Source organism: Bactrocera latifrons, unplaced genomic scaffold (genome assembly GCF_001853355.1).
Source record: "Bactrocera latifrons isolate USDA-ARS-PBARC rearing strain unplaced genomic scaffold, ASM185335v1 scaffold_564, whole genome shotgun sequence".
Classification (NCBI taxonomy): Eukaryota; Metazoa; Arthropoda; class Insecta; order Diptera; family Tephritidae; genus Bactrocera; species Bactrocera latifrons.
The window spans coordinates 49,761-77,555 of record NW_017537228.1 but is presented as its reverse complement, the minus strand read 5'-3'; the positions used below and the strand labels follow the sequence as shown (position 1 = coordinate 77,555).

At 35.5% G+C, this 27,795-nt stretch overlaps 1 protein-coding gene and 2 pseudogenes across 3 annotated transcripts; 1 reads left to right on the top strand and 2 right to left on the bottom strand.

Moving 5' to 3' along the window:
• The first annotated feature begins 143 nt into the window (after positions 1-143).
• LOC108974553 lies at positions 144-1,541 on the top strand (annotated as a pseudogene).
• Positions 1,542-3,083: 1,542 nt separating this feature from the next.
• LOC108974552 lies at positions 3,084-11,231 on the bottom strand (annotated as a pseudogene).
• A 1,943-nt stretch (positions 11,232-13,174) lies between these two features.
• Positions 13,175-18,432, bottom strand: LOC108974555 (protein RCC2 homolog). 3 transcript variants are annotated; one of them, XM_018942456.1, is made up of 5 exons: positions 18,419-18,432; positions 17,433-17,862; positions 16,795-17,373; positions 13,904-14,162; positions 13,175-13,844 (listed from the first exon to the last, which is right to left on the bottom strand). In XM_018942456.1, exons 2-5 carry the CDS (start codon positions 17,757-17,759, stop codon positions 13,567-13,569), a joined length of 1,443 nt encoding a protein of 480 aa, XP_018798001.1. In that variant the 5' UTR covers positions 17,760-17,862; positions 18,419-18,432; the 3' UTR covers positions 13,175-13,566. The 3 variants fall into 3 exon arrangements, with proteins under 3 accessions (XP_018798001.1, XP_018798000.1, XP_018798002.1); XM_018942455.1 differs by lacking the exon at positions 18,419-18,432 and adding an exon at positions 18,132-18,342; XM_018942457.1 differs by lacking the exon at positions 18,419-18,432 and adding an exon at positions 18,132-18,342 and having other exon boundaries at positions 17,433-17,801.
• Between the last annotated feature and the right edge of the window lie 9,363 nt (positions 18,433-27,795).

The following is a 27,795-nucleotide window of genomic DNA, read 5'->3' as shown; positions in this document are numbered from 1 at the left end:
GTAGTACTTTTTTTATTTACTTAAATTACTAAGTATTAATTTAGTATAAAGCTATATATGCCTCTTAAATCTGAGTATAGAAAAAAAAGAAAAAAATTGGATAAAAACAGCTTATTTTAAATGAAATAGGCTTATTTCATTCAATGAATTGCCTGATAAAAGGGTTACCTTGATAGGGTAAATAATGCAGTCAATATTGCATTCATTATATTTATATTTAATAGAATTAAACTATTTCAAAAACTTTTGTGCATCATACACCAAAATATATTTATTATTTCATATTATACACTCTATACACAAAACATTAGTATAAATAAAATAATTGCACCCTAAGTGTGCCACAATGTTTAAATAAATAATTAAAAAGATAAGCTAATTAAGCTACTTTGTTCATACCCCATTTATAAAGGTTCTAGTCCTTTTCTTTTTAATTTTTAACAATTCAGCAAAAATTATATTTTTTTCAGGCGCAGCGCCATTTCATTTTTGATTCCCTAATGTTATAGAAGGCCTATCCTGAATAAGTGCGCTTACTCTAATGACATGGCAGAAAGTTGCCCCTCTAATATTAATTTCTTACACAACACTAGATAATTTCATTTTTGTAGCGATTATTGAATCAACTATCATAGGATCCTTGGGCGGGTTAAACCAAACCTCTCTACGAAAATTAATAGCTTTTTCATCAATTAATCATCTAGGATGAATGCTAGCATCTATACAAGCAAACGAATCAATATGATGCTTATATTTTTCTTTTTACACATTCTTATCTTTCAGTTTAACTTTTATATTCAACAATTTCAAAATATCCCACATTAACCAGCTATTTAATTCATTTTTCGAATCAAAAATCCTTAAATTCACCCTATTTTTAAATTTATTATCATTAGGGGGATTGCCCCCGTTCATCGGGTTCTTACCTAAATGACTAGTTATTCAATCACTGGTATTTAAGGGCCAGTATGTATTAATAACGGTTATAACAGTTATAACATTAGTCACTCTATTTTTTTATTTACGGCTATGTTTCGCAGCTTTTATACTTAATTATTATGAAAATAATTGAACTATTAATACAACTGTTAACAATATTTCATTTAAAATAATGTTAATTATATCATTTATCTCTACATTTAGTCTAATTTTAATTTCTATAATCTATTTATTCTTATAAACTATGCAGTAAGGCTTTAAGTTAATTMAACTAATAGCCTTCAAAGCTATAAACATAAGTATAAATCTTTTAAGCCTTAGTAATTCACTACTCCTTTAGAATTGCAGTCTAACGTCATTTTTGACTATAAGGCCCAACTTAGTTATTAAACGATTAAAAAGAATTAATTCTTATAAATAGATTTACAGTCTATCGCCTAAACTTYAGCCATTTAATCGCGACAATGGCTATTCTCAACAAACCATAAAGATATCGGAACATTATATTTTATTTTCGGAGCCTGAGCAGGAATAGTAGGAACCTCTCTTAGAATCCTAGTTCGAGCTGAATTAGGGCACCCCGGAGCATTAATTGGAGACGATCAAATTTACAATGTAATCGTAACAGCCCATGCTTTCGTAATAATTTTCTTTATAGTTATACCCATTATAACTGGAGGATTCGGAAATTGACTTGTTCCTTTAATACTGGGTGCACCAGATATGGCATTTCCGCGAATAAACAATATAAGATTTTGATTACTACCTTCTTCCCTTATGCTATTATTAGTGAGAAGTATAGTAGAAAACGGAGCTGATACAGGTTGAACAGTTTACCCACCCCTATCATCTGTTATTGCTCACGGAGGAGCATCAGTTGATCTAGCTGTTTTCTCACTCCACTTAGCTGGAATTTCTTCAATCTTAGGGGCAGTTAATTTCATTACAACAGTAATCAACATACGATCAACAGGAATTTCATTCGACCGAATACCTCTTTTCGTTTGAACAGTTGTACTAACAGCTTTATTACTTTTATTATCGCTACCAGTTAGCGGGAGCAATTACTATACTATTAACAGATCGAAATTTAAATACTTCATTCTTTGACCCTGCCGGAGGAGGAGACTCTATCCTTTACCAACACTTATTTTGATAAGTGCCCACAGCTGATTTTGCTAACAGCACCCATCTGCCATCTCTCTCAAACGACCGGCACTCAAGAGCCATTACGCGGCATGACGACTCAATGAGTCGGCCATTACGACGCCGTAGAAAACAGACACTCCAGCCACGCACAGACGCCTCTTTCTCTTTTACTTCAACCACTCGAGGGAACGGACCACATGTTTAGCGCTCCGCCGTACTTTCATCCAACTTTATCGTCAAACATTAAAACGTAAAATAACTATTTTTTGGATAAGACGCTGTAATATTGAAATTTGTATGAATTTTGTAATAAATGGACAATCTTATGATAACTTACGATTACTCCATATACATTTATAAATACTATTTTAAATTTTGCTTATAGAATGAAACTTAATGCTGCTATCAAAATTTTTAATTATTTCTTCTTGATATAAATAAATATGCTATACATATATTTTTTAGCGTTTTCGTTAACTTATTCATGAACAAATTGGAAATTATTTTTGATAATAAGTGGACCAAAAGAGATAACTATTGTCGAAAAATTTTGTTATTACATATCATAATAATTCGTCTGAACAGTAAAACACAATTTTTATTGTAAGATAAATCAAGAGATAATTATAATAGCCATGTTTCTTATATTTTGAGCATAAATTTTTGTGTCAGAATTTAGTTATACGAAGGCGATCAGGAATCCTACACGATCGCAAATAGAGTATTTGACCATCCTAACAGATTTACCTTATTATTTTTTAGTTATAAACTAAGTTTTTAAATAAAAAAGGATTCTTAAAGGAATTATTTTTTCATTTTGCAATATCTGTATAGTAGTAAAAAGTATTTTAAATTAGCTTACGCAACACTATTTTGCCATGCTCAATAGCAATACTGGCATAATATTTGAAAACAAAAAATGATTGTTCGAAATATACTCCATTTGAAATTATCCTAATCGATAATAACTTTTTTGGCCAAAATAAAAATACAACTCAAATTCCTTAATTTTTAATAGCGGTTCATTATCAACCAAATTACATTTTTTGTTTTTTAAAGTTTAATTATCAATTCCACATCGTTCATAGTCGACCATTATTCACTAGATGTAAAGACGAATTGTAATTCGCGTAGATGCAAATGTTTCTTTTCAAATCGCTGCTTGGCCACCAACGCCACCAACTTTTATTTGATGAGTGTTGTTTATTATTTGCTTGGCTGTTGTTATCATTATTATTGTTTTATGCAAACATACGTAGTTTTTCCCGATTTTTTATCGATTTTCGTGGAGCTGGTTCCCCCACTCTCCCAAATCGGCATCATAATATCACGATAGTACTTGCTCTTCCATGGAGGTCAATTGTACACCCAAATGACATCGGTAATACATTCGCGATCGATACGCTCCTCACCAATATGTAGCTCACCAATAGGTTGTCCAGGACAGATAAGCTCAGTGAACTTGACTTTCAGTAGGAAGGTAAGATCGCAACGCACGTCTTAACGACGGTATCCCCACCATTTTTCATCTTTGCACATAACACGATGGAACCAATCAATTAATTCCCTCAACTGGTAAAGCTTTGGTCTGCAAGGTGTGCGTTAAGGGTTTAGCATATTAGAAAGTATGTAAATTCAATTTTGCAAAAAGCCTACCCAACAGCTTGATCGGGATCCTTAGAGCAATTGACAATAGCTTGTGCAACATCCGAACTGCACATTCATCGTAGTATTTGCTCTTCAAAAAGTTACTTCCACCCTCACGCACAAAGCTCATTGGTTTGGGACTAGAGTTTAAGACAGGCAAATAATCAAACGTTGTACAACAGTTTCTTTGCTGATTCTATAAGAAAAAAAAAATTAAAAATACATGGTGTATTTTTCAATAACTCACTGGTTTTTGTTGTGCACTGCAAATTTTTTATATTTTTGCACGCACTCAAATTTTCGATCACCACAAGGTTTTGTTTTGTACAACGCGAAAAAAATAATGAGTTTCCTTCAATGTGCATACGCGTGTATATATGTATATTGCGGTTTGGTTTTAGATTTCTGTACAATTTTAAAAATCACTTTATAAAATACTTTAGTACAATTTTAATGTTCGCTTTAGAAAAATAATAATAATTAGCGGTTGATAATTCCGACACGGGATGAGAAAAAGCAAAAACTGGAGGAGGGAAAAAACGCCGTTCAAAATGCTCGTACAGGTCGCTGTTGAGATCGAAAACGAAGTGAGTTGCTGATCTCCTTGTCATTCCCTTTTTTCCTTTGGTGTGTGGAATCAGCTGGCATGATGTGGTTGGTTGGTGTGTAGTGTGGAATGTGGGTTGTAAGCCCTGATGAATTGTGAAGCGAGTATGGTAAGGTGCGTGTCAGTGTTGTGAAGTTGAATTGATGTGGTGTATGTGTGTGTGGATGTTCGGGGGAGGATGCTCATTTATACATCCTGGCCCCCCTAGGCGAGTATTTAGCCTAGTAACCTCTGAAGTTGTTGCAGTGTTGCAACAACGTTGCTGAGGCCTGTCTTACGACGGGCTTTCGGCCCAGGATGGCGCCTCCGATGCGGAGTGGTATGATGATCGTGGCGCCAGGAGCGGGACTCCTCCGAAGGGAAGGTTTGCCTTCGCGGTTGCGGTAGCGGGAGTCGTCATCTGGCAGTACGGCCGCGAGGGGGATGACGACGCTCGACGTCGGGTCCAGCGGTGCGGTGCAGCATCGTGTGATGATACCGCATGCATACCTAGCACTGGTACCCGGTCAAGCATTCGCGCGTGAGATGGGTAGGCGCCAGGCAATTCAGGCAGTGGCCATGTGCCTGTGCGATCTGCTGGCGTTGCAAAGGCGTCATCCCCTTGAAGATGCCACAATGTGGCAACCGATGTCGTCGGCGACATAGCGCGCATTGACGTTGTGGCTGCTCCGGAGCTAGTGCTTGCGGGTCACCGCGCGGAGCCGATGGAATCTCTCGGGGAGGTGCGGCAGCGATGGTGGTTCGCGGTGCTGCTACTGGGGTAGCTCTAGGGCGCGGAACCGTGACAGCGGAACGCACAGTGGGAGTAGGTGCAATTGGCATCTCGGCATCCATATTGACCTGGTAAGAAATAGTATTTTTAATTATCGTGTACTTATATATGTGTATATAATCATATGGACGTTGGTGCCACGTAATGTGGCACGAGTGAGTCGTCATGTGGATCGACCCTTTTATGGGTATTTATTTATCTTGGGTGAGTTTGTTATTATATTTTTTTTTTTTCATTTGGGTGTATTAGTTGCGGTTACATTTCGATTTTACCTGCGGTTGGCAAAAAACAATTTAACGAGCGGTCTGGTTATCGTTCCCGATTGTGTACGGAGATCGACTACGCGAATATGACCGTCGAAGCCGTAGTAGAGCTTCTCTATGCGGCCAAACCGCCATTCGGTGGGGGGGAGACAATCGTCATTGATTAAGACACAATCTCCAAGCTTAGGCCAATTTTCTGTGAATTTCTATCGGTACCTTCTGTGGAGGTCCTTTAAATAATCATCTTTCCATCCGCGACTGAAGTAATGATGGAGAATTTTAATTCCTTCCCAATGGTTTAATAAGGAAAGCGACTCCACGCCTGGCTCAGGTGTGGCCAGAATGGGCGCTCCTTTAAGAAAATGCCCTGGCGTGAGGGCAGTAAAGTCTGAGGGATCTTGCGAGAGTGCAGCGAGAGGCCGTGAATTAAGAACGGCTTCAATTCTTGTTAAGAGTGACGTGAACTCTTCATAATTGAATTTGTGGTTGCCAGCTATCTTTTTAAAATGAGATTTGAAGCTGACTCCCATAAGCCATCCATATGTGGGGCGCTTGGGGGAATAAACTGCTAATTTATACCTTGGGGAGCATATTTTTGCAGAGTCAAATGAGACTTGTTTCATAAAATCCACAGATTGTTTTTCTGTTGCTCTTTGAGCTCCGATAAATGTTTTACCATTATTGCTCACTATTTTTGATGGAAAGCCTCGTCGTCCGACGAAACGAGCAAAAGCCGCAAGAAAAGCCTTCGTCGTGAGATTCGTACATAGCTCAAGGTGTACTGCTTTTGTCGTGAAACAAACAAAAACAGCCACATAGCCTTTCATGAGGGTAGGGGACCGTAGCATGGATGCCTTTATCATAAAAGGCCCAGAAAAATCTACACCTGTAGTGGGGAAAGGCAGAGTAAAACTGCAGCGTTCAAGTGGAAGTGCTGCCATAATCTGCGATTGCATTTTCTGCTTATGCATAGTGCAGATTTCGCACATGAAAATGCATTCCTTTATTTGGGGCTGCAGTCGGGGTATGTACAGCTCTTGGCGGACCATATGTTGCATGAGGCGATGTTCGGCGTGGAGCATTAGTATGTGGATATATCTAATAAATAAAGTGGCAAGCGGACACCTCTCTGGTATGATTATAGGGTGGAATTCATTGTACGTTAGGCTTGAATTAGCAAGCCGACCATTCGCACGAAGTAAACCCTTCGTATCTAGAAATGGGTTTAAAACTAAGAGTGAGTTCTTTTTATCAATAGGCTTCGATTCTCTTAGTAATTCTATAACGCGGCTGAAGTAGCGCGTTTGGGTTGATGCGATAAGAGCGACCTTAGTTTTTTGTAAGTCTTGGTGCGTCAATTTATCGCAATGGAGATAAGTTACTCATTTAAGTTTAAGCCACTCTAAAAACTTGAGCATATAGGCAACTACTCGGAGGGCTCGGGGGAACGATGAAAATCGTTCAAGGATGTCAGTGTCACCCAGTGTTGCATGATAAGTGTCGATTTTACGACTTTCTGGGGTAAGTATGTGGCGCATGGGTGATTGTGGCTAAGAATTGGGAGATTCTGTTAACCATCGGGGGCCATTCCACCAGAGGGTGGAAGTGGCGAGATTCAGAGGTTTGCATCCTCTTGTACCTAGATCAGCAGGATTGTCAGCACTGGCTACGTGACGCCAHGTGDCTGATCCTACTAGGTCAAGTATTTCAGATGTTCGGTTAGAAATGTAAGTTTTCCACGCATGTGGTGGTTTTTCTAACCAGGCTAGAACTATCTCGGAATCGGACCATAAATATAATCTGTATTTCGCCATGTTTAAGTGGGTCTGCACCATTTGCTTTGCTAGTAGCAGAGCGCCACAGAGTTCAAGTCGTGGGAGACTTAGCCTTTTTATAAGCGCAACTTTTGCTTTTGCCGCTAATAGGTGGCTTGTAGTTGCGACATCGCTTTATGTACGCACATATATAGTGGCACAATAGGTATTTTCAGAGGCGTCGCAGAAGCCGTGTAGTTCCACTTTGTATTCGGAGGAATAGTTTACCCACCGTGGAATTTGTATCTGCGAGATGTCGTTCAAATTATTAGCGAGCTGGGAAGAGGTGATTGGCTGTAATCTTTTTTAAAGGAAACCCTGCGGTATTGAGGGCATTTATTACCTGTGATAAGGTCTCGTATGCTTGTGGAAGACTGTGGCTTCCAGACAGGATATCGTCTACATACGTTTGCGTTTTTAAGACTTGTGTTGCCAGTGGAAATTCTGGCTTTGTGTCTTCTGCCAGTTCGTGAAGTGTACGAATGGCTAGATATGGGGCAGAGTTTACGCCAAAGGTAACTGTTTTCAATTTAAAGTCGCGTAGTGGACTATTGGCAGATTTTCGGAAAATAATCCGCTGAAAATCTTGATCATCCTTATGAACCAGTATTTGTCGATACATCTTTTCAACATCCCCATTGAACACGTATTTGTATATACGCCACTTTAATATGAGGAGCATTAAATCTGGCTGGAGCGTGGGTCCCGTAAATAGAATATCATTTAGGGAATTCCCCGAGCTAGTGGATCGTGAGGCATTGAAGACAACTCTAACCTTCGTGGTTTTTTTTTTGTCAGGCTTTACTACTGCATGCTGTGGCAAGTAGAATGAGTAATATTTGCCTTTTATAATTTTTTCACATGGGCTTACTTCCTCCATGTGGTCTAAATGAAGGTATTCTTCTAAGACACCATCATAATCTTGTTTAAGCTCACCTTTCTAAGTAGGTTTTTCTCCATACTTAAAAACTGCTGTATTGCAGAGGTGCGAGAGTGACTTAAGGCGACTGTGTCTGTATCACACGCTGGCACTTTGAGATGAATTCCTGAACTTGCCTCTTGGGCTTGCAATTATGGTAACTCTATTCTACTGTGGGGAGTAGGTGCAATTGCCTTCATAAATTTTAATTGATCTGATATCATTGCTTTTGTGTCTTCATACCGGTCTAAGCAGTTTTCGTATTTGGCGTAAGCCGAGGTTTTGAAATTTTTAGGTAGATCTGAATCATCAGTTTCTACTATTGCATCGTATGCAGCTTGGAGGCGTGTCCAAAAATTGTCAATAGATTTATTTTTTATTTCTAGTACCGATTCAGAGTTGTCCTGAATTAGTGAAGATGCAAATCGAGTGCAGTATTTAATCAAGCTGTCACTCTCAGAAATGAATTTAATATAAGAAATGTCCCTCCCCCTTTTTTTGCTTTGTAGCACCTTGCTTAGAGCGTGTAGCTTCAGCAGGTGTACATGGGCTTTTATCGTCATTAATCATTTTCGGAATTCTTAAGAATTCTGCTTTAGATTCTTTTGAGTCAGTGCTCATTCAGAAAATTTTAATTAATGAAAATATATATGTATATTTTATTATAATAGGTATATATGGTACCGAAAACTCTTTTCAACAAATATTGATTTTGCCGAAAAATTGGATAAGTAAAATATACGTGTGACCGAAAGCTCTTTTTAATAAATAAGAGCTGTTATTCCAGTAAAAGAATTTAAAAATGCGTTTATCGCTTTTATTGCTTTCGTTTGTATTCACTTTTTTTTTCGGAAAAATTTTTATTACGTATTTATTCGTATGCCTTTGTTTCAGCGCGCACTGAAACTAGGTCAATATCCTTTGTACATACGTGTGGATTTTATGTGCATATAGTATACGTTAAATAAAATATGTGCAATTATGCTTGTTCTTGTGTGACAAGGAACAAGATAAATGCTAGGAATTCGCCAAATTGGACTTTCAATATACTTATGTATGTATGTACAAAGGTAATTAGCATGTAAAATATTTGCTTTGTTTACCCAAAGTTGTTTTGGTTCACCGCACCGTTTCTGTATATTCTTAATTTGTGTTATAAATAAACGGTAATCTATATAATACGAGTCTATGTATTCGCGGTTGTGTACTGCGTGTCTACTGAAATATGCGCTAAAGCGCTAATGTATATATTATTATGTATTTACACGGATATGTATATATATTATGTAAATGCGTTAAAWTCATCCGCTTTAGGATATGTATATATGTATGTATGTTTGCATTCTCTTTTCTGCTATTTTCTTCTTGCTATTTTTTGCTTACTTTTTTGGAAGCACTTCCTCTCACAGCTAAATAAGCTGAAGAGGTATTGTTCATATGGTTTGCAAGTATCCCTCTCACAGTTAATGAACTGGAGCGGTATTGCCAGAAAGGTTGAAAATAAATTTTTATTGAATTTTTTGTGGATTGTGTATTGTATACACGAAGGTAAGCTTAAAATGCAAGGAATAGTAATTTCTTTAGTTAAATTTATAAAATATATATACATATATATATGCTGTGGATATATATTATTTACCGTATTGTTTTGTATCGATACTTAAATATCCCGCCAATTTAGAAGTTTTACAAACCGTTTTTATTAAACGGGTTTGATTTCTATCGGTTCTATTAAATTGACCGTTTGTGCAACGTTACATACATATACATAATAAATWAAATCAAAAGTGGAATGGATACACTCACTCTGATTTTCCTCAGGGACTTTGGGTTTGGATTTTCGTGAAAAATGGTGTGATTCCTTGTTTGTATGAGTGGGAGTTCCTTCGAACGCCGGCGTTCCGCTTGTTGTGTTGTTTGTTAAGAGTTCGCGCCCGTATTTTACTAAATTACATACTTTATTTTCGCGCCCATATTGTATATGTTAGTTTGCACCCACTTTTGGTTAAGGCTTTATTTGTTAATTTGGAGTTGTTAGTTTTAGTATGTATTCTTATTATTATATTATTTCACTGCACCGCTTTCCGGCTTTTACTTTAAATTTTATTTTTTTAAAAAAAAATTTTTTTTTCTTTCACCCCGTTTTTTGGTTTGTCATATACAAGAATGTATGCATGTGTGCGGATTTCGTGCCACTTCGTTCTTATATATTTTTCTTGGTGTCACTGCACTTTCATATGTAAACCTTTTTTTGTTTTGTTTTTTAACGTTTCACCAATGTGCCGTTCTTTTTGCCTCGAAGGACCATGTATTTTCCAATAACTCACCGGTTTTTGCAGTGCACTGCAAATTTTTTATATTTTCGCACGTACTCACCTTTTCGATCACCACAAGGTTTTGTTTTATAGAACGCGAAAAAAATGGATAAATAATGAGTTTGCTTCAATGTGCATACGCGTGTATAWATGTATATTACGGTTTCGTTTTAGATTTGTGTACAATTTTAAAAATCACTTTATAAAATACTTTAGTACAATTTTAATGTTCACTTTAGAAAAATAATAATAATTAGCGGTTGATAATTCCGACACGGGATGAGAAAAAGCAAAAACTGGAGGAGGGAAAAAAGGCCGTTCAAAAWGCTCGTACAGGTCGCTGTTGAGATCGAAAACGAAGTGAGTTGCTGATCTCCTTGTCATTCCCTTTTTTCCTTTGGTGTGTGGAATCAGCTGGCATGATGTGGTTGGTTGGTGTGTAGTGTGGAATGTGGGTTGTAAGCCCTGATGAATTGTGAAACGAGTATGGTGAAGGTGCGTGTCAGTGTTGTGAAGTTGAATTGATGTGGTGTGATAGTGTGATGTATGTGTGGATGTTCGAGGGAAGATGCTCATTTATACACATGGTAAATCTTTTGAAATAAAGTTTAATTTTAGCTTACCTAGCAAAGCGACGTGCACCTTAGACGATCACGTCATTGAATTTAAAATTTTGTCTCGATTTCGCGACCAACTAAGGTGATAACTACATTTGAGTACTTCACAGCATCGCGTATCGCTTTTTCATCTCTTAAATCACAAAATTGGAACAGCACCGGCCAGGTAAGCAATATTAACGAAGCCATGTTTAGTTATTTCGTACTCTTATTGGAATAAAACCCCAGTCGATCTGTTATTTATCTTTCTTTTCCAAACACTTATCTTCAATTTCCAAACAGTTCTTCCAGATTCAAATAACTAAATAAACCATAGTAAAGGATTGTTCCATGAAATAAACTAAAACAAATTGTCTTGCAAAAACCTGCGTTATGATTATGGCTTCGAATGAGCATATTCTGGACCCCACCATGGCTTGGTTGCTTATTTGTTCATAAAATTTTTCTGTGGTGAACTTACCACAATTAAAAACTGGCATAAATAAAAAACTTAATTTTTCATGTATTTGCTCATATTGTTCTCATCTTTAAAAACATATATTAAAATAAAAATATTTTCTTTTGAAAATATATTACAGTTTTATATATAACCAATATTTTTAGGGACAACTTTTCCATTAATTTTTAGAAAATAACACAATGCAACCATTTTTCGGTTAAAAGTCACCATCTTGGATTCCAATAGAAACTCAACCCCCCACTCCCCTTGACGTTTCTACAGAAGTACCTCTCAGCTGTGGCTTTGTTTAAATAATATCAGCTGATAGTGACTCTACTCCTCCTCTACCGTGATGCCAATCACCGCATACGACGGACGTATCACGTAATTTTCTTTCGTATGTTTGCCGATCCGTGCACGGAGGTACCGATTCGACCCCAGGCTTTTATGTTCTAGTAAAACTAAGAAAATTAAAAAAGTGTAAAATTCCAAAATTTTTTTAAATTGAAAAGAAGTGTTTTTTGACCAAAAAAAATTGTACTTTATATTGCATAAACATATATTCAAACTTAGTTTCTTTTAGTTTAAATAGAAGATAATTTAATGCCAAATATAAAAAACTTTGCCCCAATTCCATACGGCGTTTATTTTTTTTTTCTATTCTACCCGCCAATTAATAAAAATCGTCAAAATGAAAAACCAAGAAATCGCGCGTAAAATTGTTCGCTTTCCTGCCCAAGCACTCATATACATACATATCTGCTAGACGCTCAGTTACTATTTCCCTTCTAGCTTCTTCCCATCTATAACTTTGGGGACATATTCTTAAGATAATTTGTAAAGATATTTAAACAAAAAAAATATTTTTTTTTAAAGCAGGCTCCCCCTTAAAGAAGATTTACAAAACGTAATTTGGCACCCAAATGCGTCTTTATTCATTCGATAAATGTTATCTCTTAAAATCCTCTTTTTAATCGGAACTCATCAAAAACTTTAACAGGATTGCTTCCAAATGTATTCATTTAAGTGCGAAAAGACGAAAATCCAAAAAGATTCCGTGAAACCAAAGAAAATCAGAATTTGTTTGCAATTCTGATAGCTAAGCAATTTTTTCTCGGATTCGACAACACCCCTGTACATCTTCCAAATAAGTAAACCGTCCGAGGGTATTCTGTACGGAAGGTTCGGAAATATGGCGTGTGGGGTGGGTAACTCAGACCGGCCTAAAACAATAACATGGTATTTTAATCCAGAAACAATGGATAGCTACGGGACGGAAACGAATTAGCTATGTTGTCTTCGACGTCGGGTATACTGGACCATAATATTGAAGTCAATGGCGTCAAGATTTCGACTGTCAATAATCTTAAAATTTTAGGTGAGACTTTTGACAGTCTGTGCTCCTTCATTCCTCATACGATCGCGATTATCGCCAAAGAAACATTGTTGGCAACTTACAAGGCAATTAACCATGGATGTATAAAAGCCAAACATATGTTCCTAAAAAAAGTATAGTATTACAATTCACTTTTTACAAATTTTTACTGAAATCACAATTATAAATATTTCGAAAAAAGTTGTTAATTTATTTCCCAAGAATTCTTGTATATATGTTTATATTATGTATAATACAATACTGCATCATAGTGGCAAATTATAAATATGTACGCCCAATAGTAAAAAAAGAAATAAATATAAAACAGTGACACTGATTCTTAACTTTATTAAACTTACTTCTAAATAAGTATGTAGTTGATTCCGATATGAAAGAAAATGTACTGCAGATCTATCGAACATCTTTTACAAACCCGTTTTATAAAATGTAGATATTAGAAATGCACAGCAATACAATTGCAAAAAATTTAATGATATTATGTTTTACGAATATACAGATAACGTTAGTGGCCGGGAACTTAGTAAATCTACTTACATGTAAATATATCTACTTTATTAATAATTATTTGTATTGAATTACTTCTTTAAACTCTCAAGGCGCGATGTAAAATTATCACGGAGCTAATATTTCTATCATAAATGCATGAGGGGTAGTACGAAAGTCAACAACTACAATTAAATTTACTCTGTTCAATTATCGATGGTATATTCTGGCAGTTTTTCATACTTGAGTTTTGTCGGCTCGTGATCAGTATCAACAAGTAAAACTGTATGAGAATAACCAACAGCAACCTGAGGTATTTTTATATTATCCATTTTGGGCACTTCCTTAGGGATAGTCGAAGACTTTTGGAATTCACCAAGGCCTAATTCACCATAAGTTGGAGAAGCACCCCATGCTATTAAGGTATCGTCAGCAGAAATAATAATAGAAGTGTTTCCACAACCAATATCGGTGATGTTCCAACCTTTAAATATAATGCTGTCAATAAATTTTCTCAATAACACATTATAATGTAAACACTACCCGATAAATCCTGGACAGGTTTTGGGTACATGTTTGCTTCTCCAGTCTTTTTGTTTTGTCCAAATAAGAAAAGTACACCTAGTTCATTGACAATGAGACTAAAAGTTGCACCACAGTATACATTACGAGCACCACGGCCTTGAGTGTCAAAATATTTAATTAAACGAGGTACCATTTCATCTTTTGGCTCAGCATGGCCCAAACGACCAAAGCCACCGAATCCCCAACTATACACGCGCTTCTTCGAGTCAATTGCCACCTGAAAAAATATACGAGTATATATACAAACTTCAAACTTTTTACTTACTAAAATTGCTTGTTAAAGGGCTGTAAGCATAATTTAAAATAAATGAACGAAATAAAAAGCCCTTGTTTAGTCTTTGACTAAAACTAAAGTTCAGGTCGATCGCAGAATCTTATCAGATATAGAGCATAAACATTATACAGAAATTTAAAATTCGAAAAAAAATAAGAAAAAACGTTAACTTCGGTTCAACTAATATCCTTCACAAATACAAAAGTTTCCATACTTTGACCGTTCTCGCCACAGTCGGGTATACATAACAGTAACGGACACGGATTTTTATCCGATCAAGGGCTGTCAAACCAGCAGCATTTCTCCATATTGCTTCAGGAATGTTTTCTGCCGCTACAACAATAATAATCCATATTAAATTCGTGAAGGATTTTGATCAATCAGTCTGAATGGCAGCTATATGCCTTAGTGATCCGATCTGAACAATTTCTTTGGAAGTTCGATTCTGCCGTTGTCTTTGCAATGCGAAATCGTGAAGATATTCTGTAGTAAAGTCAGGAACTATACAGACTGACAAACGGACACGGAAAATCGCTCATCGTGCTGGTCATTTTCATATAGTAGGGTGCTAAAAAAAATTTTTTGAATTTATTTTAACTCTTTGTTTGTCAATCACTAACATTTAGAGGGTAAGAGTTCAAAAAAAAAATTCAAACGATTTTTTTAAAGCAAACTAATATACAGTGGCTTACAAAAGTATTCAGAAAATTAATTTCAGGAATAGATATTTTAATTAATGTAATGTAGTTTTAACTGTTATTTAAATTCAAAGATTAAGTTCTATTTTAATAGAACATGGGTAAAAACATTTGAACTGAAAAATTCAGTGAATTAATATCACAAAAGTATTCGTAAAAAACGTTTTATATAAACTAAAATTGATTTTGCTTTTAGTCCATATTTTAGAGTACCTATGGAAAATACTAATTTTTTGTCCATATATTTCACCCCATTGTTGTTGTTGTTTGTTATTTTAACGATTATCTAATCCCCGTTTGGGCGGTAAGGGTCATTTGCGTTGCGTCGAGATCATCTAAGGGGAGTATGATTTGTAGGGCATGCAAAGAAAATAAAAAGGCCAGTATCATGCGAGGACTCGTTGCATGCAGGACATACATTGGATATGTCTGGGTCGATTCTGGATAAGGAGTTTAACCTGCTACAATATTCAGAACGAAGCTAGTTGCGGAGTGCAGTATTCTGGCACGTCTGAAGTTTCCTCATCTGCGTTCCACTGCATCTTTGAAACCGATCAAAAAAAAGCAGGTGTCATGAATTCAGATATTATTGGTTTGATATTCGAAACAGAATTTGTATCGGTTTTTGGGTGTCACGGAAACCAATTTTATCGGTTTTGCTGTCAGAAACAAATCAAGAATATAGTCGCACACAGATTTGAAATGTAAGTTAAGAAATGAAGTTATTTTATTGTTACGAATTAGTTTACCTTTATTTCTATAGGAGAATACATAAGAATAAAACAAGAAATGTCTCAATTATTGAGTTTTGGAAAAAATGCGGATATTTAAGGGGGAGAGCCTGCTTTAGAGGCTTAAACAATCAATTTTTTGAAGTTTTTTTGGGAAATTCTTTCTTTAATTCGGAACTCATTAAAAAATTTAATAGGATTGTTTCCAAATGTATTAATTTGCAAGTTTTGTCACATTAGTGAACAGCTGATTCGAATATTCGTATTGCATATGTTCGAAAAGACAAAAATCCGATCAGATTCTGTGACACCATTGAAAGTCAGAATTGCAATTCTGACAGCTAAGCAATTCTGTCTTGGATTCCAAAACACCTCTGATTATATTGTTTCCGAATAGCACACTCCAAATTTGCCCACAAGTGCTCAATCGGATTAAGATCCGGGTACTGAGTGGGCGTACCTAAAACTTTTGTATAATATACAAAACTTTGTAATGTGAGTTGTATGTTTCAGGCCGTTGTCAAGATGAGTTCGGAAAGTCCGAATTTATCCGCGCAAAGACATAAATTACTTTTTACTTCTTTGGTTTTTCTTTCCATGCCGCATTGTACAAAATTTTTATTCAGACTGAAGACAAATTGCTAAAGCTGTCAGTAGCTTAGAACGCCAGAAGTAGCAACGGGACTTTTGCAAGGCTGGCAAGAAACTTAATTTGCGAATAACTTTGTGATGTTAGTTTAGTCGAGTTTATACATAAAGTAGTTTAAATTAATATTTTTATCCAAAAAAAAAAATTTTATATGCCCAGTTATGAGTTAAAACCATATTTGAAGTAATAATAAAGTTTCCAAACAAATGTCTGCAAAACAAAAATCTATGGGTTCATTTCACTATAAAAATTTAATTTTCGAATATTTTTGTCTCCGACGTTCTCTTCTAGATATTACAAACTTCGTGGTAAACTAAATAGACCTGGTTGAAGGTATAACAAAAAATATAAAGGCGTATACAAATCACAATATGAACTTTATACTTTACGCAAGGTAACAATTCAACCAACCACTAACTTCTATTTTAATAATTACTTTTAATACCGAAGTTTTATAATTTCTACATTTCATTACTTAAAGATATTTTTCAACTCACCGTATGATTATTGCCGCAAGCAAAATCCACAACTTGAACATTGTCCACGGGTGTAACGTGTCCTTCCTTATTCTTTTCAATATATAATACAACCTTTTTAGGCGATGTTTCAAAGTGGAATGACAATTTGTTGGCATTAACAAAGTATTTTGCGTCTGTGTTATGCCCCAGCTGGCCATATTCAGGTAAACCAAATGTAAACAAATTTCCTTTAATATCGAGGATCACGGAAAATTCAGCCCCACAACCAATGCGAATAATTGGAGATCCTACATAATTTATCGGAGTTGGCTTATTTACTACTGGAAGTGTGTTTCCAATACCACATTGGCCAGACTTATTTTCACCACAGGCGTAAACTCTACCTGTGTCAGTCAAAAAGAGGGAATGATGTCGACCACATGCTGCTTGAACAATATTAAATTTCTCTAATCCTGGAACCAGCGTAGGAGTTTCACATATTTTTACATCGGATAAACCTAACTGTCCTGAAGGATTACGACCAAAGGCTAGAGCTTTGCGATCCATATTAATAAGTAGTGTATGAGCAGAGCTTGAACCAGTAGCACAGTAGCGGTACTAAAATATTGAAAAAGATTTTAAAAAATAGTAAGATTCTTTATGTTACTTTCACCAACCATTTCATCAGAAAAACGATGAAAATTATAAAGATTAGGGCGCACTTTAACTACATTTTTCCGATCCCGTTTTCCTGTTAAGTCCCATGTTACCATTCCAGCAATCAACAATTTGCCCGGAGTCTTATCTAGAGATAACAGAAGATCTTCAGGTAACTTGGTAGGTGGTTCCAAATCGTCATTAGGAATTAAAACTTCCACTTGGTTTGAGGTAGATTGGGCTTCATCACTAGAAGCATCACTAAAGTCCTCTTCAATCTCCTGTTTCTTAGGGCGGCGCTTGTTAGGTCCATTACCACTTCCACCAACTTTACGTTTCGAAGACATAATTGAATATATCGTTATTTTTTCAGAGGACTAGATTCCAAACTTGCGAAAACAAGAGAACAATAATAACTGGTATAACGAATCACTTTGTTAATCTATTGTCCTAAAAATATACATAGACTTATATTATAAATACTGAAAACTTAAATACAAAGAATAGATATTGTTTTCTTTAATCATTTTCAAAAAATAAAAATAATAACTTCGTTTCAGGTACTTAAAATGGTCGATACGTCAATAACGCAAAAACTATCTCAAATATTTAGAAGATAGGCAAAACTAATATATTTTATTTTTAATATTTTTATTTATATATTTAAATACGTTTATAACTTTGCACATGCTAAACAACAATATATAACCATAACTTACATTTAACTTATTACTTCTTTCAAAGTTTAGTCCAACTTTTGCTAAACTTTACTGAACAAAGTAACGCTACAACGAAAATCAAGCGTCAACCTCCCAAACCTCGCTAATAATTGAATGTTAACAACGCCATTATGTTTATCCCTACTTCAAATACACGGTCGCCTAGACACGATTGGAAATTTTCTTACATAGAGTTTAGGCTATCATAGTCAAAAATTTTTAATTTTAAGTTCTCGAATAATTATAATTTTGCACATGCTAAACAACAATATATAACCATAAAGTACATTTAACTTATTACTTCTTCCAAAGATTAAGCCCACCTTTTGCTAAACTTTACTGAACAAAGTGACGCTACAACGTAAATTAATCATCATCCCAAACTACGCTAATAATTGAATGTTAACAACACCATTATGTTTATCCCTACTTATAGCGGGATTCTGTAAGCAGTCTCTAATCTCTATTTGAGACATTTTGTAGTAAAATCTCTATTTGTGACTAGTTACTATTCACTAAATAGTCTCTAGCTTTAGTCTCAAAATATTGCCACAAATTTGAGACCTGGTAGTTAGCAACTCACAAAACCAAAAAGAACTCGTGTCTGCCAGTTTGAATATACTGAATAAAGATCATCATAGATATTAATCGATTGCATATTTTGTAATCAACTCAAACACGAAAAGGTTAAAAATAAATAAATTTTACATAAATTTCGTTAATATTATGAAACAAAGTGAACATATATTTATGTTTTTACTGATAACTATGTTTTTTGACTATGTTATAGAAAATTTAATATTTGGTATCTACATATTTATTTCCATTCAATTATAAAAAGATCTCTGAATAATGAAATGTAATAGAGTTTGTGACTATCACTTACAGAATAGCAAAATCGTCTCAAGTCTCAAAAATTCTCTGTCAAATTTAGAGACTTGATACTATATCACAGTACAGAATCGCACAGTTAGCCTCAAAATATTGCCTCAAATTTGAGACCTGGTAGTTAGCAAGTCACAAAACCAAAAAGAACTCTTGTCTGCCATTTTGAATATACTGAGCAGAGATCATCATTAATATTAATAGATTGTCATTTTTTTATATTTTGTAAGCAACTCAAACACAAAAAGCTTAAAAATAAATCAATTTTACAAAAATTTCGAAAACATTATGAAACAAAATCAACATATAATTTTATTTAGATTGATAATTATCTCTTTTGACTATGTTATAGAAAATTTAATTTTTGTTATCGACATATTTATTTTCATCCAAGTTTAAAAGCATCTCTGAATTATTAAATGTAATAGATTTTGTGACTGTCACTTACAGAATAGCAAAATCGTCTCAAGTCTCAAAAAGTGCCTCTATCAAATTTAGAGACTTGATACTGTATCACCAATGGTTAATGTGTTGAATACAATGCCAAGCAACAGACTGCAAACGACTTCTGTCAAATATTAAAATACACTCGTTCTTATGGACGGACCTATTTTGACAACTGCACGACTACACGACCATTGTATAAACTTACAAGTAACCAATCCTTCATTTTTCATTAACACATACGCAAAAATCTACTACAAATTAGGCACCTGGTACGGGTTGCCCCTAAATATTCTACTACAAATTAGGAACTTGGTACGGGTTGCCCCCACATATTCTACTACTAAAACGTTCAAATGCCTCAAATCTGCTATAGTGTGTTGTCCTGTTAGGTTTTAAAATTTATAACCTTAACAATATTTTTTATAAAATATTCAAATATTTTTCGATTATTTCAATTCCTAAATACTAAATTTAATCAGTTTTGTCCAAAATATTAATTATTGTATCAATATATTATTAAATGATTCCAATTTTATAAAAAAAAATATTTATTTCCATAGTTACCTTGATCTGTGATTTTGAAATGAGAATTTTAGGGATTAGGTTTGTACGCTTATAATCAATGTTTTTTAAGTATTTTCGTGTACCAGGTATAGGACCCTTCTTTCCACCACAATTCCTTTGATTTGGGTTTGATTTTGGGTTTTTAATAAGTATTTCGCTGTAGGTTATTTAGAATATTTTGTAAGTATTATTTATTACTTAGTAGATTGTTTTGAATAKTATTGTTGTTGTTCCTGAATTGTACCTGATTTTTTATATTAATTTTTGTTTTTGCTAAAATTAACACAAGCCGATTGTTATTACTTGTATTGTTAATGTTTAGAATGGAATTGTACCCGATTTGTTTATATTTATTTTGGTTTTTGTTTAAATAGTTTCCAGTTATATTTTTAATGTAATTAATATTCATGAATTSTACCTGACTTGATATATTTATTTTTGTCTAGTCATATTTTTTATAATAAGTACAATAGATTGATTTAAAACTGTATATATAAAAGCGGGTGAAAATAGGCCTCCTGGTGAACCAAACACCCAAAAAAGATCGGTAGCGCGCCTACATTGCAACCTCAGAGGTGGTGAGGAAGAGCAATAAATATCCAACAAAAATGTTTCAAAAATATTCTTGAAAGTTTTCATTAATGTTTTCCGTTACAAATACTTTTTCACAAAAAAGTTGATCTACTACATTTATTTTAATTACATCTCTGTGCCTAAAAAAGGCAGATTTCGAACAGGTGATCTCAGCTGTGAAAAATTCTTGGAAAACAGGTGATTCTTTTGTTACTTGTTGGGTTATGCAATGTACACGACCGCAGGCCGACAGTTGCCGTTCTCGCTAACTTCAATTTAATCCTATATTTGCCAACGACAGTAGAGTTGACAGTAGAATGGAAGATAGAGAGATGAGGTAGAGTGGTGATGCCACTAATATGTAAAATGTAAATGTAAATGTATTACTCAAAGCTCTAACAAACCTGATGTTATTTGACAAATAAAAGCATAAAATAGCTCTGTTACATCATTTGTAATAACAATTGATAATTTAAAACAAATAAATTTACATATTTACTTATTTTTTGCATAAAAAAATTCACTTTGAACAAAATGTTAAAATTTCATTGAAGTGCAAGGTACTAATATGGCCACAACGAAATTGTGTACATGCAAAATGGACAACTGCGTTGTTTTGTGTACATGCCGGCCATTGTTATGTTGCTGCCCTCCTTCAAATGTTCATGTAGTAGGATTCACAACGCCAGTTTCAGTTCACCGTCGTGCTGCTGCAGTCTGTCGCGAACATTGTGTTCCGCACATCAAATACACGTTCGCCTAAACACGATTGACAATTTTCTTACATAGAGTTCAGGCCATCATAGTCCAAAATATTTTATTTCCAGTATTTTAATTTCTGTACTGTGATACAGTATCAAGTCTCTAAATTTGACAGAGACAATTTTTGAGACTTGAGATGATTTTGCTATTCTGTAAGKGATAGTCACAAACTCTATTACATTTCATTATTCAGAGATATTTATATACTTGAATGAAAGTAAATATGTCTATTCAGTATATTCAAAATGGCAGACAAGAGTTCTTTTTGATTTGTGACTTGCTGACTACCAGATCTCAAATTTGAGGCAATATTTTGAGACTAAAGCTAGAGACTGTTTAGTGAATAGTAACTAGTCACAAATTGAGATTTTACCACAAAATGTCTCAAATAGAGACTAGAGACTGGTTACAAAATACCGCTATAAGTTAGAGACAATTTTTGAGACTTGAAACGATTTTGGTATACTGTAAGTGACAGTCTTAAAATCTATTACATTTCATTATTCAGAGATGTTTTTATACTTGAATGAAAATATATATGTCGATAACAAATATTAATATCGGGATTATGTAGCCAGTCCCTGGCCTTTATTTGAGACATTTTGGGGTAAAATCTCAATTTGTCACTAGTTACTATTCGCTAAACAGGCTCTAGCTTTACCGTGCGATTCTGTACTGTGATACAGTATCWAGTCTCTAAATTTGACAGAGACAATTTTTGAGACTTGAGACGATTTTGCTATTCTGTAAGTGATAGTCACAAACTCTATTACATTTCATTATTCAGAGATGTTTTTATACTTGATTGAAAATAAATATGTCGATAACAAATATTAAATTTTCTATAACATAGTCAAAAAACATAATTATCAATAAAAATAAAAATATATATATATATATGTTCACTTTGTTTCATAATATTAACGACATTTATGTAAAATTTATTTATTTTTAACCTTTTCGTGTTTGAGGTGATTACAAAATATGCAATCGATTAATATCTATGATGATCTCTATTCAGTATATTCAAACTGGCAGACACGAGTTCTTTTTGGTTTTGTGAGTTGCTAACTACCAGGTCTCAAATTTGAAGCAATATTTTGAGAAAACAACAGCGCCCAAGTCCTTTCTTACTTTCGCTACGTGGCGCCAGTTAGATATTCCAAGTGAAGCCAGGCCCTTCTCCACTTGGTCCTTCCAACGGAGTGAAGGTCTTCCTCTTCCTCTGCTTCCCCCGGCGGGTACCGCGTCGAATACTTTCAGAGCTGGAGTGTTTTCGTCCATCCCGACAACATGACCTAACCAGCGTAGCCGCTGTCTTTTAATTCGCTGAACTATGTCAATGTCGTCGTATATCTCGTACAGCTCATCGTTCCATCGAATGCGATGTTCGCCGTGGTCAACGCGCAAAGGACTATAACTCTTTCGCAGAACTTTTCTCTCGAAAACTCGCAAGGTCGACTCAGCTGTTGTTGACATCGTCCAAACCTCTGCACCATATAGCAGGACGGGAATTATGAGTGACTTATAGAGTTTGGTTTTTGTTCGTCAAGAGAGGACTTTATGTCTCAATTGCCTACTCAGTCCGAAGAAGCACCTGTTGATAAGAGTTATTCTGAGTTGGATTTCAAGGCTGCTATTAATATTGGTTCCAAGAGAGACGAAATTATCTACGACTTCGAAGTTATTACTGTCAACAGTGACGTGGGGCCTATTTAGTCTTGCCCCGTTCACTACCACACACATTTGCTTTGCTTCCCTATTCATTCTGGAGAAAGCAGAATAACGGTGTGGTTGTTGAGGCCAATGATATCAATATCATCGGCATACGCCAGCAGCTGCACATTCTTATAGAAGATGGTACCTTCTCTGTTTACTTCTGCAGCTCAAATTATTTTCTCCAGAAGTAGATTGAAAAGTCACACGATAGGACGTCGCCTTCTCTGAAACCTTGTTTGTCGCAGCTTTTGGTGTTGCTAAAAGTCAGTTTACACAGCCGAATTAGTTTTGCGGGAATACTAATTTCAAACAAAGCGACATTTTCTAAATGAACTCAAGTCGCCCCTAAATAACACACTCCAATACAACACAGCAGTTCAACACGCCATTCTTAAAAAAAAAAAACATCACTGACACACTTCCACACACCTCACTTAGGAATACCTTTACATACAAGGATCACATATCGCTACATATACGACTATACCACACACCACGGATGAGAACATCACACTTCGTTCTTCAACTTACAAAAAGGAGCTTCATCTTTTTCATTTTTGACCACTTGGAAATCGGAAATCGACACATGCGCACACGGGTCCTGTTCGGAACAAGCGTCTTGTAACGAGAGTGAAAGTTTAAATTAAATCAAGTGAAAGAATTAAAATATATAAAATTGTGAATAGTTGATATCAGAGAGATAAGAAATTATAAATATAATGTATTATAGTGTTCTAACGGAAAAGAGTTCGATAATAAATCGAAAAGGAGTGAATCGAAAACCAAAGATATAATTTCTATTCGACCAGCATAAATTGTTGGTGTGGACTTCGTGGTGGGACAGAGATTCCGTCGCCGAGTACGGTCATTCACCCCTTTGGATAAACGTCTAGCCACAATCCGCATCAAAACAAAGTTGTTCAACATATCGCTGATTTGCGCCCACGGCTCAACGGAACAAAAGGACGATGTGACCAAAGATGCCTTCTATGAGCGCTTGGATATCAAAGTCGAGCTTGCCGACTTTACAACTAATGTGGGCAAAAAGGTATCTTTGGTACTACGTTAGGTAAATTCAGCCTCCACAAGGAATCATCCCAAAATGGGTTGAGGCTGATCGACTCCGCCCGGGACCGTAATATGGTTATCTGTGGTACAAGATTCCAGCATAAAAAAAATCATCAATCTATCTGGCTGTCTCCAGTGTTTTAGATGAGCGTGCGCTCCGAAGCCCTAACATCGACCCGGACCGCTCCCTTGTTGTAGCCAAGATTCGCGCCCACCTCTGCGCAGCAAAAAACCCAAGTCCACATACACAAGGTATATGATATTAATATCTATCATCGGCCTCAACAACCGCGCCGTTAGTAGCTGCTTTCTCCAGAATGGACAAGGAAACAACGCAAATGGGTCTGGCAGTGAATGAGGGCAAGACTAACAGTTATCGCACTCGCCACTTGGCTCTCACATCACTATTGACAGTCATAACCATTTTCCATTATGGCCAGATCGAACAAAATAGGAATTTTTGGGCATTATGAATTAAAATACCCAACATTTAGTACGAATAAAAATTACTATATAGTGGTTATTTATTATATGGAGAAACTATTTAATTTTTTTTTAAAGTATATTAGAACTACTGACTTTTGACCTTTCAATGCCCAATAAAAGGATTTAAGCTTGTTAGCTCTCAATCATTAAATGTTTTTAATAATTTTAAATTGAAAATACTACTATGGTGCTTCAAATTACAAAACGTTTCGTCAAATACCCTTAATTTTCACAATTTTTTTTTAATTTTCATTGCTTTACATTTTTTTAAAGTGGTCTTGAACGATGCAACAAATCCCTCCGTTTACATATTTTTTGGTAAAATTTCAATCTGGCCATCGCTCGTTTCCAATTGATAAACGTCAAGACCTACTGAATTCGATTAGCTGTCAAAGTTCAGTAGGTTTTGACGTTTAGTAATTGCACTCTCACTTCCAGTGAGAGAGGAGTTAAACATCTCTTTATCTCTGGTCATAACCATTTTTGTTTGAATGTCGAATGTGAGGTTTCTTAATGACAATAGTTAAGCTCCTATATCTATAATATAAAAATGATTCGCAAAATATGTTGCTAAGCGCATAACTCAACAACGCCTGGACCAGTTTGGCCAATTTTGTTTTTAATGTTTGTTAAAGTTCAAAGATGGTTTTTACAATTAGAATATCCAATAATCTTTTGATTAGAGTTTGACTAATGTTTCCTGGTTTTTTATTTCGGATAATTTCCAGCTGAGTTATGGTGAACACTACAAAATGGTTTTATGTTGTTATGTTTAAAACGTTCTATTACCGGCTTATGTTTCAATATTTCTGCATGAAAAAATTACCTTAGATTGTCAAAAGTATACTCAATAATGTACAAAGATCCGTATTTTTTTTTTACTTTAAAACCCATTTGAAATATTTCGATTATATTCTGTGAAACCTTGCCAATGCAGGAATGCGCGTGTGGCCAGAAAAGTCAAAATTTTTCTAAGCGAAAGTATAGTTTTTAGGTTTTCTTGCATCTGGAAACGGCATAAGAACTTACACAAATAACGTCCATGATATCGTCAATTACGAACCCCAAGGAACGCCTTGCTTTAATTTTTCGGTCTGTCCGGATATTACCGAGGTTTTTTTCTTAGGGTTATGCTTCTATCGTTAAACCTTTAACTCTGTATCTTCGCGGTAAAAAGGGACAGGTTGGTACAAAAACTTCGAAGCAGATAAAAATCAATATTGACGACGAAGCAATAGGTGCATTAGACATTAGCTAATGAAGACTTTGGAGCATACAACCGATGCTTCGTCAAAGGCACTGGATGCTACTTTTTTTTCGCGAACACTTTCGAAGAGTGAAGATCATTATGCTGTAAATTTTTACTGACCATCAACAACGAATATTTGCGATGTCAGAAAAAATCCAAACCACAAAATAAAAAGGTGACGCGCATTTTTTAATAAACATTTACTTTGAAACATGAAGATTATTATGTTAAATATATCTGCTAGTGATCAAGTTCACCTTTGAGCTTCAAACGTTGCACGACGTTGTCATATGGTCATCAGTCAATAAGATTTTCCATTTCGTTGGTTTTCAAAGCACATACTTTTTCTGGAAGCGACGCACATAGTTGAAATCCATCCAATACATCTCTATAAAAGCACCTCTTCAAATCTTCGCCGATTGTATCCAACATCTCAATAAAAATATTTTGCGTTTTGTTTGTCGGCCGCAGATTCTTGGATTTTATTCCTAAGCTTTTTGTCTCCGACTTCGGAACGGTACAAGCAGCGTAACTATCATATTTAATGCCTTTACCAGATCGATCGATTAATTCTACACCTTGGGTGAATGAGTTAGAGATAGAATACCCATAGGCAAAAAATCCAAATTATAAGATAATATAAGATTTGCGTAACGAAACTCCGATTTTTACCGCTCCACCTATAAACCAGCGTAAATATTCATTTTTATGTATGCCCTTGCCTACATATCGACGCAGATTTTCTCGAGCCGCGGAAAAATATTTTAAATCCTCAAGAGCTACGTTACCAGTTTTGACACTTATTTCTGTGCTAGGCGAGTTTACGGTGTTGAATCTTTTCAATCAATTTATCATTTTTAGCTTTTGCCATCGGAGGGGCATAGATTTAGCTCTTTTTCGTGCTGTCAGAAGCAGCTATGAAATTGATGAAGAGGTGGTGTTGTCGATTCTCTATACACGGGTCTTTTCCAAAATTAGGGGCATGATGAATACCTGGTCGGTTGTTGATTTTCCAGGTATAAACGCTCGAGAACCTTATATGCGGTCCTTTTTGTGAATTGGGCAGAGCACACTTCAATTCCAATCGTTGAGCATCCCTTCGTCCGACCATATTTTACAAAGAAGCTGATGCATGTTACTTATCAGTTCTTCGCCGCCGTGTTTGAATAACTCGGCCGGCAATCCCTCGACCCTCGCCTCGCCAATGGAACGTCTTCCCCATCGTTATCGATTGGGTAACCTGGTTCGCCTTCTAATGGCGTTATACTTTCACTGCCATTCAATAGGCTGGGGGAGTGTATCCTCATTTGGTTGTTCTAAAAGATTATGCTTCGTTCTTGAATCCTTCTGTCATTCGCCGCATCTTTTTATAGAATTTTCGAGCATTACTGCTGTCGGCCAGCTTGTCAAGCTCTTTATACTAATGTATTTTCTCTCTTTTTCTGTCTGCAAATGCGTCTGGCTTCCCTCTTTAACACGCTGCTTTTGCCTTTTCCGAAAACCAATGGTTTCGGTTGCAACTGTACGTAAGGAGTTTGAAATGCCGTCCCACAGTTGTTGACGAGTGCTCTCGGAGAGCAGAAGTGCAAGTCGAGTAGAAAACCTTTCAGCTATCTGTTGTGATTGCAGTTTCTCGACGTCGCAACTTCCTTGTATTTGTTGACGTGCGTTTTTTTCTGCACAGCTGAAACAATAAAGTGGTCCAAGTCAATGTTAGGACCTCGGAGCGAACGATCCGGAAACAGCCAGGTAGCTAGATGTATTTTCTTATGCTGGAATCTAGTACCGGAAATAACCATATTTCCAGCACCGGCGAAGTCGATCAACCTCAACCCATTTGGGAATCTTTCCTCGAGGTGTCTGAATTTACTTACTGTTGTGCCAAAAACACCTATCATAGATCTCAAGCGC

Coding starts and splice junctions, on each gene's coding strand:
- LOC108974555 (XM_018942456.1), bottom strand. CDS start 17,759: ATGTCTTCGAAACGTAAAGTTGGTGGAAGTGGTAATGGACCTAACAAG. Junction 17,374..17,432: donor ATCGTTTTTCTGATGAAATG/GTTGGTGAAAGT, acceptor TCAATATTTTAG/TACCGCTACTGTGCTACTGG. Junction 13,845..13,903: donor ACCTGTCCAGGATTTATCGG/GTAGTGTTTACA, acceptor TTATATTTAAAG/GTTGGAACATCACCGATATT.